The 17,666-nt window shown below is 32.1% G+C and overlaps 1 protein-coding gene across 1 annotated transcript in view; it reads right to left on the reverse strand.

Annotated features, from left to right (window-relative positions):
• Nucleotides 1-17,442, reverse strand: part of LOC145007939 (glutamate receptor 3.6-like) — a 29,666-nt gene extending 12,224 nt beyond the window's left edge. The window contains exons 1-3 of the mRNA XM_078966553.1: nucleotides 17,028-17,442; nucleotides 16,835-16,934; nucleotides 16,518-16,746 (exon numbers count right to left, since the gene is read on the reverse strand). Coding sequence (XP_078822679.1) covers nucleotides 16,518-16,746; nucleotides 16,835-16,897 — 292 coding nt within the window. The 5' untranslated portion in view covers nucleotides 16,898-16,934; nucleotides 17,028-17,442. The remainder of the gene's footprint in view (nucleotides 1-16,517; nucleotides 16,747-16,834; nucleotides 16,935-17,027) is intronic.
• Between the last annotated feature and the right edge of the window lie 224 nt (nucleotides 17,443-17,666).

Raw genomic sequence — 17,666 nt, forward strand, 5'->3', positions numbered from 1 at the left:
CTCTCCTCAATGAAAGTAACCTTATGTTGTCGCCTTTTGCCATCAACTTCACGATGATCACATCTCCAAGATCAACATCGCTTTGCTCCTACGATCATGCATCCAAGAAAACGACTTATACAATCGTTTTCTCATTGTCAATGCAATCGGTTTCTACAATCGTTCCCATGCTGATATCTACCACCGATATCTTCAATCAATTTCTCCCCTCAGAGTTTATGATAAATTCAAACCTGGTAATTTTTAGGACTCATTAATTTACTTATTTTTTTGGTTCTATTAATTCGATCTTCCACATTATTATTTATAATCTATTTGTTAATCATTAATTATAATATGGTAATCATGTATGAACTGCAAAAGGCGTAGATAAATCATGAATTCGTGATAAGTTGTTTAAAATCTATTTGGTGCCGCATATTATATATAATTATAAAGTCCAAGGTCCTACCATAATCCAAAAACTAGTTTGAATTTCTTGGTACACCAAGATGGGATTATTTGAAAAAGTTGTCCTCCATTTAACCAAAGGCTTGGATGATATTTGAGATTCAGAGTCTATTTTAATGAGTTATTGTTCTTGAATCATATCTAATTCCTTCATAGAAACCTAGAGGGTTGGTGACATTACGATGTTCGATCGATAAAAATCACATTTAATTCACATATGAATCACATGTAATTCACATATTAATTATATGTGATTCACATGTAACTCACATATAAATCACAAGTTAATTATATATAAATTACATGTGATACACATGTAAATCACAAGTGAATCACATATGTATTACATCTATATGCACACATTTTTTTTAAACAAATCAAGACATTTGAAGATTTAAGCTGCATAAGAAAGATTTACATAGACGTAGCGGGTAAATAAGCAACAAGCAGTATCATAACCCCTTTTTGGATGACAAAACTAATTCTTTTAAAAACAATATCTATAGATCTAGGATTCATAACATTACGTACACACATGTATTATACGTTAGTGTTCTCCATTAATTATTTAAATATTTTTTTTGTGAGTTTCACATTTAAATCTTAATAGATACTATCAAATGTGAATATCACACACACACACACACACACACACACACACATATATATATATATATATATATATATATATATATATATATATATATATTAGCAGATGTGAATCTTACATGATATAATCACATGTTAATTTTACATGATATATACATATGCATTTTTGTCAGTGTTCTTGCATTAATAAAGTTTTTTTTATTTACTTGTAGATTTGGAAGAATTTGTGGAAAAATATTAAAGAGGTGAAAAGTGATAAATTGAAGAAAATATATAAATCTTGACAAAAGAAATTATAACACGTTGAATCTTTGTAGCATTTTTTGTTTTTTATATTTTATTTCGTATCGAATAAAATACATGTAGTATTGTGTTTATAAATTAGTAATAAAAATGGGTTTTTCTTATGATTTACTTACAAGCATTATACCATAAAAATATGATTATATGCACTTGAAAAAATATGCATATATGCACCTAAAATGTTAATTTTTATGTTTAAAAAAATTTTAGTTTTTTTTAATATTTCAGTTTTTTTTTTTAAATTTACTGATTTTTAAAAATTTACAGTTATAAAAAGAATTGCAGCTTTCTAATAGAATTATTTTTTTCAATTTTTTAAATTCATATTTTCCAAAAAAAATTGCTTATTTTTTAAATATCTAACGACATTTTGGCAAAACTTTAAATTTTGTAGAGGTTAAAATTCAAACCTAGATTAAATTGTAGAATATATATCTGAATCTAGAACTCCGAGTTCTACCCCATCTTATCTTCGTTTCGAGTTCAATTCCTGCAATTTATGTAAATTGTTGCTGATTTTCAAGCTTTTAGTATAATCCTTTAATTTGTGTTTCACCGTTTCTTTATCGCTGCTAATACGATTATACAAAAGGTGGGGAAGGCATTGAAGGTGTTTAATTTGTTTCATTGCTTTATATGTGAAACTTATAGCAAATCTCCATCTTTGGAAGGTATTATGGTCTTATAGTATGAAATGGTGGCTTGTTAAGGGTGAGAAAATACATCAACTATAAAATAATAAATAAATCATTAAAAGTAGTTTTCAAAACTCTATAAGAGTAAATTGGTAATTTTAAGTCGGAAACAAAATGGCAAAACAAAAACAAACTATAGGGATGGTTCGAGTTAATATATATATATATATATATATATATATATATATATATATATATATATATATATATATATATATATATATATATATATATATATATATATATATATATATATATATATATTTTCCAGACATGTAGATTACCCCAAACCATAGATTACCCCAAGCCACAAGGAATCTATATATGCGATTTTAATGTATATAAAGTAAAAATAAATAAATAAATAAATAAATAAATAATAACTATCTCAAAGTATTTTTTTATGTATTTTTACTAGTTTTTTAGGGTTTGTAGGTTTTTTGTTTTATGTATTTTCTATTGAACACAATATATATATATATATATATATATATATATATATACACACACACACACACACTCACTCACACACTTATGTTCAAACGAGAACAATTCTTAATTTGAGAACAATCGAAAACATATTTGAACCACTAACTTCTCTCTCACACACTTTTTCTTTCTATTCTTGTCTCTCTCATCTTAAGTTAGATATGGACCACCATGATACATGATGAGCATCGGACCTCCTCTGGAACCACCCTAACACCGTCGGAACAACCATACCTTAGCCAGAACCACCGGACCTCCGCCTTCCACCATTGAAAACCATATCCTCTGCCTTTGCACTTACCACAATCTCCTTCCGCCTCCCTCCGTTTGAGAGAAGAGTAGAAAAAAAGGGAGAGCGAACCAGTAAAGTCCAAGTAAAGACCACATTCTCATGCAATTGAGAAAAAAATGCAAGATGCATCGAATCCTAACCTTTCCTTTAAGTCCGTCTCACCACCACTGTGCACTCTCCAAGGTCAAGTTTCGGCTACCTTAAGACCCAGATCTGGTATCAGACTCGTTTGATACAGTGTCTCTAATCTTCGAAGAGATTGGATCTGAGTTGTTTTTATACTTATATGGACATAGAAAAGCTTAGATCTAGCTTTAAAGATGGTGGTGGTGTTCTGTGAAAAGCAAAAGTTTCACGAAGCTGCTAAGCATCCTAAATACAAACTCAATTTAGGATTAGGAAAGATTTATTCTCATGTTCTACTTATAGCTAGTTGAAGTACACAATTAGGGTGAATCAACAATGGTGACAGTGGACAACAAAGACCAAAGAGGATTAAAGGCATCTCCAACCTACCCTCAAACTCCATTTTTTCCTCCATTTCTCCCCCCATTCTTCTCCAACCCTACCCCATTTCCTCCTCCATTTTTTGGAGATATAAATAGTATTCCCCCATATATATGGGGGATTATTATTCATATCTCTAAAAATGGAGGTGAAGTTTGGTTTGTCAATTTTAGTCCCTCTTATTTTTATTTTTTACATTTCTAGTTTATTTTATATACTAATTATAATTTAAATATAATATTTAATATTTATAATATCATGTTATATACTAATTTATATTAATTAATCATAAATATAGATTTTAACATTTATTTATTGAATTCATATAAAAAATTAAATATATGTTAAAAACTTGAAACACAGTAACATAATTTATAAAATATAGTAAACACATATGATCGTAATCTTGATATATTTATTATAAATTTAATCTTATTTATTTAATAATTATCTATAATAAAGTAATAATTAATTTAAATTTATTATATATAAACATTTTATTTATTATAATATAATTTGAAATATTTTTGTAATGAAAAAATATAATATATATATATATATATATATATATTTGTTAAAATCTAATTAGTACAAGGGTGTATCTGACAATCCTCCTTAATAAATAAAGGTTTTTTTACCACATGTCAATCTCTAATAAATTTTGATACTTGTCATTTTGTGGTATTTTTTAAATAAATATTATCCACTTGTCAATTTTTGGTTTGTTTCTATTTTTAAAATTAAAGTCATATACTTATATATATATAAAGTATTAAATATCATATATATGATACTACTTAAACTGTAATAAATATGTTTCTTTCTTTCTTATCTTAAAATTATACATTAAAAAATATTTTATGTTTAGACTTTAATGTTTACTTTTTTTTTTAAATCAACCTATGTAATACACGGGTCTAACACCTACTATATAAGTTATAAAAATGGAATATTCTAGGAATATACTTTTAGGATAAAAAATGGGGTAGAAAACGGAGTAGGTTGGAGATCAAACACTATTTACCATATTTTTTACTTTATTTATAAGGAAAAAATAGAGATGGGTTGGAGATGATCTAAAATGGTGAATGTGTATCGATTTTTTTTTTCCTGATATGAAATGGAGGTCAGAGCTTCAATCCATCAATTCTTCTTTAACTCTTTCATATTGAATATTTAAATATAATAATTGGTATTTGATTGTTGATTTTTGTGTAAATTAACTATTAAAGCACGTGAAGATGACCATACGTATCCAAGAAAAACAATGCCATTGAAACATGTAGTTGTTTACATAAAATTATACATTAATTATACATTTGGAATTGAAATAAATAGTTTAGAACAGTGTCAAATTTGATTAGGTTCTTATTAAAAGTGGTTATTTAATCAATTAAATATTACATACGACAACAAGATATATTATTATTTGTAAATTATATATATATATATATATATATATATATATATATATATATATATATATATATATATATATATTTTGTTTTTCTTTATATGTTCGATTAAATGCTTTTGTAGATTTTCTAAAAAAATTTATTTTGATTTTCTCCCAATACCTCTAATATTTAGATTTTATTTTGTATTATTGTTTGAATTCCATATGTTTGATTAAATGAATGTAAATGTTTTTCATATTGTGTTTTATGGTTTTCCAGGTTAACAACATGATATCCGATTTTAATCACATGTAGTTAAATATATGATACCAACTACGAAATCGAAATAATATAGTTACATGTAATTAAATATACGAGAAAAATTAATCATATGTATTTAAATACATATAGTAATATATAATTAAATACACGGAAAAAAAATTATGGAATCACATGTTATTAGATATAGATAATCACATGTGATTATAGACATGAGAACAACTATATAATCAAGAACGCAAAAACAAATTTTTTCCACATAAATTATATGTAGAATCATATGTGATTAAAATACACGAGACCAACTATTGAATTGAAAACATGAAAATGAATATATGTCCACATAATTCATATGTGATTAAATACAAATAATCACATGTGATGCAATACACAAGACCAACTATTGAATTGAAACACAAAAATGACTACTTTCCACATAAATCATATGTGATTAAATACATATAATCATATTTGATTACCTACACCAAGATAACTATTGCATTAAAATACGAAAACAAATATTTGTCCACAATAATCATATGTTTGTTAATACATATAATCACATGTGATTAAATACATGCGGTCGGTTGTTGAATAAAAAACGTGAAAATAATATTATCTAGATAAAGCATATCTGATTAAATACATATAATCACATGTGAATATGTGTATCTAATCATATATGATTTATGTGGGAAAAAAATTCATTTTTGTTTTCTAGATTCAATAGTTGTTCCCATCTATATAATCACATTCAATCATATTTATCTAATTGCCTATGATTTATGTGGGAAAAATTCATTTTTTGTGATAACCGTCAATTTCCGGTCAAGTCAAAGTCAACTAAACTCAACAAGTCAAACCGGTCAACTCCATTAACCCTTGGGTACTAGGGCTTACGTTAGATAATTACTATACAAATCGCTATGCTAATGAGAAATCATCAAATGAAAAGTTCGTATATCTAGATTTCATTAACCTAAAACGACGTTAAGTAATGAACCAAATTGATAAAACAATGTAGCATACTCATTGGGAGTGTTTAAGATCCTTAAACATGGCTTAACGTGGTTTACGGACCTTGCGTTGCGAAACCAGACACTCACAAATGTCACACACAAAACCTCTCTCAATCGTTTTCACTATATCTCTCTATTTAGAATCTCTCCCAAATCTCTCTGAGTATGTGAAATCTCTCCCAAATCTCTCCAAGTATGTCAAATCTCTCCGAAATCTCTCCAAGAATGTAGAATCTCTCCCAAATCTCTCTCCATATGTGAAATCTCTCCCAAATCTCTCCAAGGATGTGAAATCTCTCTCAAAACCTCTTTTGAATTTATTTTAATCATTTTGGGGCATCCCGGCACTTGATTGGGTGAAAAACCACTCGAAACGGAAAGGTTCCTTGGAAAATTAGCCTCTTGGACCGAAGTCCCTCTATAAGGACCCAACCCTTCTTGAGCCGAAGCCCCAAGGATCGAGTCTGAGGTCCTCTTGCCTAGACACAGCAAGCACGCCGCAGCCGGCTAGCTGCAGCAAGCGAGCCGCAGCCCGCAAGCCCAGCAGCAAGCGAGCCGTAGCCAGCAAGCCCTACAGCGAGCATCACCTCGGACCGGAGCCCCTTTTTCCTTCGGATCCACCTCCGCGACCAAGACCTCCCTCCAGATTCCAAGGCTGCTAATGACCGAACCTTAGCACCTACGACCCTGAACTTCGGATTTCAGCACTTCCTACCCGGTTTCCAATACTTTTAGCATTTTAAGCCCGTTTTTAATTATTTTAACGCGGGATTTTCTCCAAAAATCATATTTTAACATATAAGACTCCATAAATTCATAAATTCAACATATTTTTAGGGAAATTCATATTTAAGAATAAAATCTATTAAATGAGATCCTGTGGTGGAGTGTTGACTTATATTTGATTTATGACACAAGCAACCACCAAATCCACTCCATGACTAACCCACATACCTCCCCACCATACCTTGTCACTTCCTTGTACCTTCCCACTCAATTTACAGCCTCTCCCACATCCAAAGATCTGAAATACTCTCTCCTTCTCTCTTCATTTCACTCACTTCACTCATTTCCACCACAAATCAAACACTACTGTTCTCTCAAATCCTCTCACACAAATTCAAGATTTCCAAGGCATTTCTAGCTTTTCTCCTTCATTTTGGTAAGTATCATCACCCTCCTTATGATTATTACACTTCCCTTTACTCATATCATAGATTGTTTACACAAATTCCATCACTTTGGTGTTAGATTCTTGAAAAACTTCTAGGCATCTTCAAGTGTTCTTGAGTTGAACACTTATCATCTCCAACACTCATCTACTGAAACCACTCAAGGTGAGTTCATACCCCTCTATTGTCATGTTTTCTTAAGTTTTAAGGGGGGGGGGGAATATAAGTTAAAACACCAAGAACATAACTAAACATTTCTAACAGCTTTCATCATAAAAGTTGGACTCCATTCACGGACTGTTTTGGTCAACTTAAACATGTTATTTTTCAAAACTGTTTTAGGTGCAAGTAGTTCCAGTTCTTAGCTTTAAAATAACTACTTGCACATCTCCTTAAGATTTTTCTACAATTTATGGTGATTTTTACAAAACTACATATCACTGTAGCTACGAATCCGAACCAGTATGTGAATATGAGCATTTTTACACAAGTTAGAAGCGCCCAAAATCCGTAATAAAATTTATGAACAAACTAGACACATTTTGTGAACTCTCAGAAATTACAGATTTAGTTTTTGACTTCATATGATTTTTCTATGACTTTTCTAAATCAGTCTGAAAGGCTAAAACTAAATAACAGCCTATAACTATTATAACACTTTGTATTATGCGGAGCGAAGTGTATAAAGATAATTTCTAAATATTGAATGCATTTCCTTGTTAGTTTATCATTGTAAACTGAAATTTTGTTACTCATGATAAGGTTTCATCATTTATTTCAAATACATATAATAAACTACAATAAGCATAGTGTATGGGACATGACAAAGGCTTTACTCTCGAAACAAATGGGTTTTCATACACGGCCTAATAAACTATAAAAGTAATAGTTCAAGGATTTCATATCACTAATTTATTCATAAAAGGTTATTTTACTCCCTCTACAGGAAAAGGGTTCAATAACAAATCATTTGTAAACTAGTTAACTTAGGTTCTGAGACAATCTCTACCCATACGTTCGAGTAAGGGATTCAAATTCCTGTAAGTTATAACTAGAGTCTCTTGTAGGGAGAGCGTGATAACTGTGTATAGATCTATATTGGGGTTGACATCCCACACCTCGCTGCTAGCTACAGCCGGACCGGCAAGTCTGTGGGTGACAAGAGTAATAGGATCAGGGCGTCTGAAAGACGTTGTGCAGGTGTGACAACCCAAAATCTATTTCGTCAGTTTTAACCTTTTCTATTAAAAAGCTTCATTTTATTTAACTGTCCGTTAACCTTTTGGAAGAGGTTAATTATATTGGGACTATTATAATGACTTGGTAAGGGTTGAAACAAATTAGAAGCACCCACTAGATGCCCTTAAAAATGTTTAGTTTCAACCAAGTCAAAATTTGACCGTTTAATCGGGTGCGACCAAAAAGCCCCGTTTAACAGCAGTATTAGGTAGATTTCCACTGAGCCCCAACTCCAACCTCTATATAAGGGTGAGTGGAGTCCATTAGAGACTTTTTACACTCTCCCCACTCTCTCTCTACAACTTAATTTCGAGCCAAAAATCGTCCGTTTCGAGCCCCAAACGAGTAGGTAAACTATCCTAACTCATTGTATAGCCTATCTAGCATGAAAATTCTTGTTTAAAACATAAAATAGGGACAAAATCATGTGTTTACGGCCCAAGAACCCTCTTGGACCGTGAACACCATTTAATGGGGGTTTTAAGCCCCAAAACCCATCCAAATTGTTCCTAAGGCTTAGATATGGCTTGTAGGCTTATGGAATCGGACTTAGAACACCTTGAACTAGCATTTTGGGGAGTAAACATGAGTTTACTGTCCAAGAATATGCTTGGGCCGTAAACTCCTCTTCATGGGGAGTAAACTCATGTTTGAGTGTTTAAAAGCCACTTAAACACACCAATAGCCTTAGATTGAATTCTAGAATCAACCACCAACAAGTTAGGGGCCTTAAACTCGATTAAAACAACTCCATAAGGAGTTCATGGCTGTAAACCCCTCATGAAAGGGTGCCTGGGCCGTAAACTCCTATAAAGGGGTTAAATGGTGCCCTAAACTCCCCATTTGACTTGGAAAAATGCTTAGGAATTTACCCTCTATCATTTAAGACCTTAAAACACCCAAGGAATATGTCCCACGAAGCTTACAGTCGTAAACTCCCTTGTTTAGGGCCGTAAACTCCCATTTGGTCCATTTAGGTGCCTTAAACCCACTCATACACTTTGTATTTGGACCTAGCATAAATCTACAATTGATATAAGGCCTTTAAGCATCCTAGAACACCCTCACCATGAGTTTATGGCCGTAAACTCATGGGGAGTTGTCCCATGGCCGTGAACTCTATTTATAGAGTTTACTTTTGGAGAGTAAACTCCATTCCTAAGCCATTCAAGCCCTTAAATGTTACCCGGGACATCCCTAGCACTTTATCAAAGTGTTTTCCGCACTTTAGGATGCGTATACTTGTTTAATTGGTATTACATGTACTAATTGTATGTAAACATATGTTATCATATGTTAATAGGTCACTAAGTGTGTTCAAGTCTTTACTTGACACCGAGCACCCAACCGACACCTTCGTCGGATCCACTTACGTCAGGTGAGTTCATACCCCTGAATGAACCTTTTAAATATTTTTACATATTTTATAGGGGGAATACAAGTTAAACGTGCCAGTTATCATATCAATCACATGTGATTGATAACCTGCATGCACAAGGATTTACCACACTGTTAACTGTTTTACCGAGAATGACACTGTAAATGGTTTCTAAAACGTCGTTACTTGTTCAGCTTTACTTATAATGTTAAATCAAAGTTTCATTTTAAAATTGTTTATGAAAGGTTTTTAAAGGATTTTTAAAGATTTTTAAACTTATTTTACGAAGTAATACCAAGTCGTGATTTTCTTAATGTATAAAGGTTTTCCAAAGTTTTCGTCTGTGTTTTTATGCTCCTACTTGGTGAAGATACCATTGCTTCATTTTGGTTTAGTTAATTCCTCTACTTTGTGATACGCCTATACCTGATAACGCCTCCACTTCGTGATACGCTTATACCTTGTAAGACACTCTAATTCATGATAAACTTATACCTTGTAAGACACTCTACTTCGTGATACGCTTATACCTTGTAAGACACTCTACTTCGTGATACAATTATACTTGAGAACGCCTCCACTTCGTGATCCACTTATACTTGAGAACGCCTCCACTTCCTGATCCACTTATACTTGAGAACACCTCCACTTCGTGATCCATTTATACTTGAGAACGCTTCGACTTCGTGATCCACTTATACTTGAGAACGCTTCCACTTCTGATACGCTTATACCTGATAACACTTCCACAGAGTTAGATGTATGCCTATGCTTGTATGGATGCATATAAATAATGTTTGAAGGACTTAGGAAGGCTTGTTCGCCCTATTTCCTTTTCTTCATTGAGATGTGGTTTGGTGGGATCGGATGTCCGTCCGAAGGTCGTTTGATCATTAGTTATATATTATGTATACATGCATAGACATATAGGTTTACACTAGTCAGTCCAGTTGTGAGTCTCTATCGCTTGTCTAGTATTTTACATTAAATCTCACTATACGAGATACATCCTCAGTACACGGCCTTCTCCGTTGTCGAGTTGGTAACCAGAGTCTCTTGTAGGGAGATCGGACATTGTGTGTATAGATCTATATGAGATTGACACCCCCGCACCCTGACTGCTAGCTACAGTCCACAGCCTACCAAGCCGAGGGGTGACAAATGTCATATTTTATACCGACGCTTGCAGGGCGTCAAGATTCTCTAGTGTCGATCAGTATGGTTACGAGTATCTCGGGGTTACCTTATAATTCATGGCTTTAAGGTAACGGGTTTTATACACAGTATTTCACTGTATACACTATGTTCACTGTATTGGACCTTACTAGTTGTATCTTTCATTTGATACTGTCTAGGGTCTATCTCTATTTTAGACCTTGCTAGCTGTATCTTTCATTTGATACTCTGGGGTCTGTATTCTCTATTTTAGACCTTGCTAGCTGTATCTTTCATTTGATACTGTTAGGGGTTTGTATTCTCTGTTTTAGACCTTGCTAGCTGTATCTTATGTTTTAGACCTTGCTAGCTGTATCTTTCATTTGATACTGTCTGGGGTCTGTATTCTCTGTTTTAGACCTTACTAGTTGTATCTTTCATTTGATACTGTCTGGGGTCTGGGTCTCCTTTTGTTAGACTGAGCCAGGCATACCGTTCATTTGATACCCTCCTGGAGTCTATGATTCTTTTGCCTTAGTCAGCAGTCCTCACTGCTGAGGCATATGTTATTTTCCCTAATATTCTCCGACTTTCTTAAAAATCAAATCTCGTATTTTGATAATGAAAGTGTTTAAGGGAAAACTACTTTTTACCACATAACTCTGACCAGTTTTGGTAGAAGACTACTTTTTAATCAGAAAATATAGGATTTTCTAGAAAGGACTCTATTTCACTGTATACTTGAAAACTACTACTTATATAAAGTTATTTGTATAAAATGACACTATATACTTATGAACTCACCAGCATTTGTAAAAATGTTGATACTCGCTTTTCAAATAACATGTATTCTCAGGCCAGTATTAGACATGTACATTCTAGGAGCTTCTGTTGAAGACGGTTTTGTGCCAAGCTGTATCTATACCAGTTTCTGTATTACTTTAATGATTCTATACAATGTAAACTATGTAAAACTATTATTATTAATGCAATGGTTGTTGTACTTTGATTACTATATTGCATATGTTGTGATACTTGACATGACATCATCCACCCCAGAACGTTTTCGCGGTTTTGGTTTTGGGTTGTGACAGCAGGTTACCTCTAGTCATAGTATGGTTATAGCGGCTCACATAAATAGTTAATAATCTTTCAAGTTTACATGGAAAAATTCTAATTTAAATAGGGGGTTTTACTTCTAAATTAACGAGTTTATGTTGATTTAAACTTGCATGATTCATTGTAAGTATGATGAATTACTTGTACACTACGGTCTTTGGGTCTTAAGACTACAATTACATAATAAAGAAAATATTGGATTTTTTGGAAACATACTCTATCGCTTTTACAAGGAAAACGGCTATTTCTCAAACAAAAACTCTTATGAACTCACCAACCTTTGTGTTAACACTTTTTTTCAAACAACTTGTATTCTCAGGAAATCACTAAACAGGTAACCAAGTGCTTTTGAGGATGGGACGCTAAGGCGTCAAACATTTCACATTTTTGTCTACATATTGTAATTGATTTAGAAACATGTAATTCATACCATGATGTAACTCTTTCAATTATATATATATATATATATATATATATATATATATATATATATATATATATATATATATATATGATTGGTTGTATTTATTTTGAGCACTATTATACTCGTTGTTGTGATACTATACATGAAGTCCGCCACCCCCGGACGTTTCCGCCATGCTTGGTTTCGGGGTGTGACATTTTTAGTTTCTCGATTCAATAAATGTTATCATATATATAATCATATGTGATTAGATACATATAATCACACGTGATTATGTGTGTGTGTGTGTGTATATATATATATATATATATATATATATATATATGAGAAAAACTAGTGAATCAAGAATGTAAAAACCAATCTTTTCCACATAAATCATGTATGATTAAATACATATAATCACATTTGATTAAATACATGAGGACAATAATTGAATCGAGATAGCAAAAACAAATTATGTCCATATATGTCATATGTAATTAGATACATATAATCACATGTGATTATATATATCCAATAACATATGATTATGTGGACAGGTTTCATTTTCATGTTCTTGATTCAATAATTGTTCTTGGTCAACTTTAATAATATGTGATTAAATACATCTAATCACATATGATTTATATGGAAAAAATCTTATCCATATTAATCAAATTTGATTAAATATTATATAATCAAATTTGATTAAATACATAAGAAAAATTATTGAAAGGAAAACTTGAAATTGAGCCTTACGTGATTAGATACGTATAATCATATATGATTATACGTATTTAATCACATGTAATTTATTTTAATTAATACATATAATCAAACATGGTTTATATGGTTATATGCACTTAATCACATTTGGGTCAGATAGTATGGTGGAGATGGGTGGTAGTGGATGGTGGTGAAGGTGGGGGAGGGTGGTGTTGGTAGGGGTGGTTGTTGTGGTTTTGGATGGTGGGTGATGACGGTTATGAGTAATAGTTGGTTTATGGTGCTTATAGGTGGTGGGTAGTTGTAGTGGTGGAGGGTGGTAGGGGTGATAGGAGGTGGTTGGGTTGGTGGTGGTGGTGTTCATTGGTGGGTGATATAGGGTGGTGGTTTCATGTGATAGTGTTGGTGGTGGTGGTAAGTGCTTGGTGATGATGGTGGTAGGTGGTTATAATGTTAGTAGGTCATGGTGGGGATGGAAATGGTGTATAGGTGGTGGTGGTGGGGGTAATAGTAATAATGGGTTGTGGTGGTAATGGGTGGGTGGTGGCGGGTGGAGGAGGTAGGTGATGGTGATGGATGGTGGTGACGGGTGGTATTAGTGGGTGTTGGTAGTTGGTAGTAAGGGTAGTGGCGATGGGAAGGGTTGTGGTGTTGATGGGTGGTGGAGGCGGGTGATGGTGACTAGTTGTGGTGATAGGTGGGTAGTGGTGGGGTGGTGGTCGTAGGTGGTAGTGGTAGGTGGTGGTGGTGATGATGTTGTTGGATGGTAGGGGTGGTGGTGGCGTGTGGTAGTTAGTGGTGATGGGGGATAGTGGTGGTGGCAGTAGCGTGAGGTGGTGGTGGTGGCGAGTGTTAGTTGTGGTGATGGATGGTAGCGGGTGGTGGAGATAGGTGGTAGTGATGATGGGTGGTGGTGATGAGTGGTGGTGGTTTGTGGTAGGTGGTGGAGGTGGGTAGTGATGATGGTGGGTAGGATGGCGGTGGGGGTGGCAGTGGCAGATCATGGGTGTTGATGATGGGTGGTTGTTGTGGGTGGTGGGAATAGGTTATAGGTTGTGGTGTTGGGTGGTTGGTAGGAGTGGTGGTTGGTGTGTGGTGGTGGGGGTAGCGGGCGGTGGAGGTGGATGGTGGTAGTGAGGTTGTCGTGATGGGTGGCTGGAAGTGATGATTGGTGGTTAGTGGGTGGTGGTGGTTGATGGGTTGTAGGTAATGGTGGTGGGTGGTGTTGGTTGGGTGGTGAGTGGTGTTGGTTAGTGAGTTTTTTAATTATTTATAACTATTTTTTAATTCATATGAATATTATTTTATAATTTTAATTAAAAAAATAGTATGGTCCAAATTTGTTCTTAAATGTTGAAAGCTCCCATATATATATATATATATATATATATATATATATATATATATATATATATATATATATATATATATATATATATATATATATATATATATATATATATATATATATATATATGGCTAGGTTAAAGTGTTTTTTTACATTTATTGTGTGCTAGAATGCACCAATAGGAATTTAGTAAAATTATATTATTATTTAATTAAATAATGATAGATATTAAATGGTTTCCATAATTGTATGTATATTAAATGATATCCATAATTATAATTTTCTGTTTATGGAAGTTAATTAAATTCATCATTAATGTCAGCAATAACATTCTTTCAGAATGAATTCATATCTAGGATTTATGTCAGCAATAACAGTAGGATACCATTAGTGTTTGTTTTTTTTACTTTGCCTCTCTTGCAATGTATAAAAAAACCTAACTGCACTTGTTTTTTAAAAGAAATTAGTGTATTATGATGTGAAAGTTGGGTATGATGTGTGAATGGATTTTTGTGTATTCTATTAGAATTTATTTATATAAATCCATTCTTTCATGATGTCTTTATGAATGTTTGTTAACAAGTATATTTCCTAACCTGATAATAATAACAAGTAATTCGTGTTATTCTTTCATAATACCTTTAAGAAGGAATCAAATAGTGATCATACAAGAGAAAGACTTGAAATGAGTTCAAAAACAAGTATATTTGAGAAGAATTACATTCTTAAAATAATACATCACATTTTTGTAAAATAGTTGGATTCATGTCGATTATTTGGACCATTGAAGAAGATTAAGTGCATTCGTTCAATAATTGTATATTTAAGAATGTAATTTTGTAAAAAATTTATTCATTTTTTATGGCATTCTGTCATTATATTAAAATGTATAAGGCTGTTATTTTGTAATAATATGTATTAATTTGTATTTAAGTTTGACTGCTTATGAATAGATATAAGAATGAAGTTATTATTCAACTGGATGTTCAAAAAAATGATTCTTTATCAATATTATAATAGAATATCATTCTAACCGAATCACATAAACATAATTCTAATAAAATAACATTCTGATAGAATAAAATTTGTTTATGTTTACGAATTACGTTTCAAATTGAATTAATTAAAAAAAATTGGATTTTTTAAATCAAGAGCATTAACTATCCCCTAAATCTTGACTTTTCTTTTTTTAAATTTATCTTAATTGACTAAAATATCCTTATAATCAATATAGATGGTATTTTTGTGTTAAATAAAGATGATTATATTTATAGCACATTTATAAGATTTTGTAAAATACATTATTCTTGTTTAAAATTTCAATATGTATTGAACTTTTTATAAGAGTTTGATGAACAAAACACAAACTTCATATTTATAATTAGTTAATATAATTTAATATATAACAAAATATTATAAGTATTAAATATTACATTTAAATTATAATTAGTATGTAAAAATAAATTAGAAATGTATATATATATATATAAACAGAAAGATTAAAACCGATAACACAAAGTTCATCCCTATTTTGGGAGAAATGACTAGTATAACACCATATTTGGTGTAATACTATTTATATCACCAAAATGGGAGTGAGTTGAAGAAGAATGAGAAAAAAAATGGAAAAAATAATGGAAATGAGAGTTGGTTGGAGATGTTCTAATCTAGCCTAATTAAGTAATTATTTAACCATTTTTAGCCAAAAACTAGCAATTATCCAAAAATAGTCCAAGAAACCGTAGATAATTAAAGTGGATTACTTTTTCGTGGGTTATTTTTGGCTAGTTTATTTTTTTGATTATTTTTGGAAAGGTAATTAAGAAAAATGGCTAAATTAGTAATTCCCTCTTCTATGAAAAAGCGTGTATTTATGAATCTTCATTGAAACTGTAAGAATAGTGAAAAAAACACAAGGGAATGTTTAGAAGACATACCCTCCATAATACTCAGAAAGCCATTCGAATTAGAGTCATGAACGGTTAGTTTCAACTTCGTTCCATTAAGAACTGTTGGATCTGAATTCACATCTTCTACTGCAACCTCTAGAGCAATTTTTGACACTTTCGCTATGTTGGAGTCGAAGGCCAAGACGGACCCAATTTTTACATCTTCTGGTCTTCGGGGAGTATTAGTAGTATCCTTAAGCTTATTTGATGGAGGAATCTGACATTAAACAATAAAAAACTGGGTTTCCACGTCAAGAACAAAAAGAAATCATTTTTTGTCACAATTACAAGTTTCGGGTATGTACCCAAGCTTCGGCAAAGCCAGTGATGAAAATCAACACCACCAACATACCCCAAACTGGATTCATAGCAATCTGTCTTCAATGTCCTTATTCCATACACCCTCTAATTGGAAATACCATAATGATCAGTAAGATAAGTAGATAACATAATGATAAGAAAGATAGTTCTTGGAGTTATAGACATATCAGAACTTACAGAATCAAAATTTGCTGATATGAAAGGAGGGTGGAAGCTGCTGGACTCGAATAAAATCAGGTTTCGACTAAAATAGGTTGTACTAGTAGTAGCAGCAGTAATCAACTAGAGCCAATAAAATATGATTTTGAAAAAGTTGGTTCACTAAAAACATCAAACACTCGGTGATCAGTTTTATGAGATAATACAACATCAAAGTATATAACTCCCATGAACTAAGTCATCCTCAAATAACATAGAAATGGGGATTTAAATTCCAAAAGAAGAAAAGGAGATTATGTACGAGAAAAGCAACCATGAAGAACCCTATAAACGTTAAAAAGTTCACAGCTTTCCACAAAGAAATTTGAGAGAGAGAAGTGTTGTGGGTATCTAATGTACAAGAAGGGAGAAACTCTCCTGCAAAAAAGGAAGAAGCAATTAAAAAACAGAGTGCGTGAGAGCAAATGTTGCATGAAATTATATAGTAGATATATGGCTAGTATGAATATCTACCATGAATTGTAGGCGTAACCATCCATCTTCTATGTACTCACCATAAAGTAAAGATTTGCCAAACTATGTCCGGAAGATCTTTTACATATTATATCAGTATTTGTTAATAAAATTGCTCTATATATTTCATTCTTTTAATTAGCG

Source organism: Lactuca saligna, chromosome 8 (genome assembly GCF_052625555.1).
Source record: "Lactuca saligna cultivar CGN05327 chromosome 8, ASM5262555v1, whole genome shotgun sequence".
NCBI lineage: Eukaryota > Viridiplantae > Streptophyta > Magnoliopsida > Asterales > Asteraceae > Lactuca > Lactuca saligna.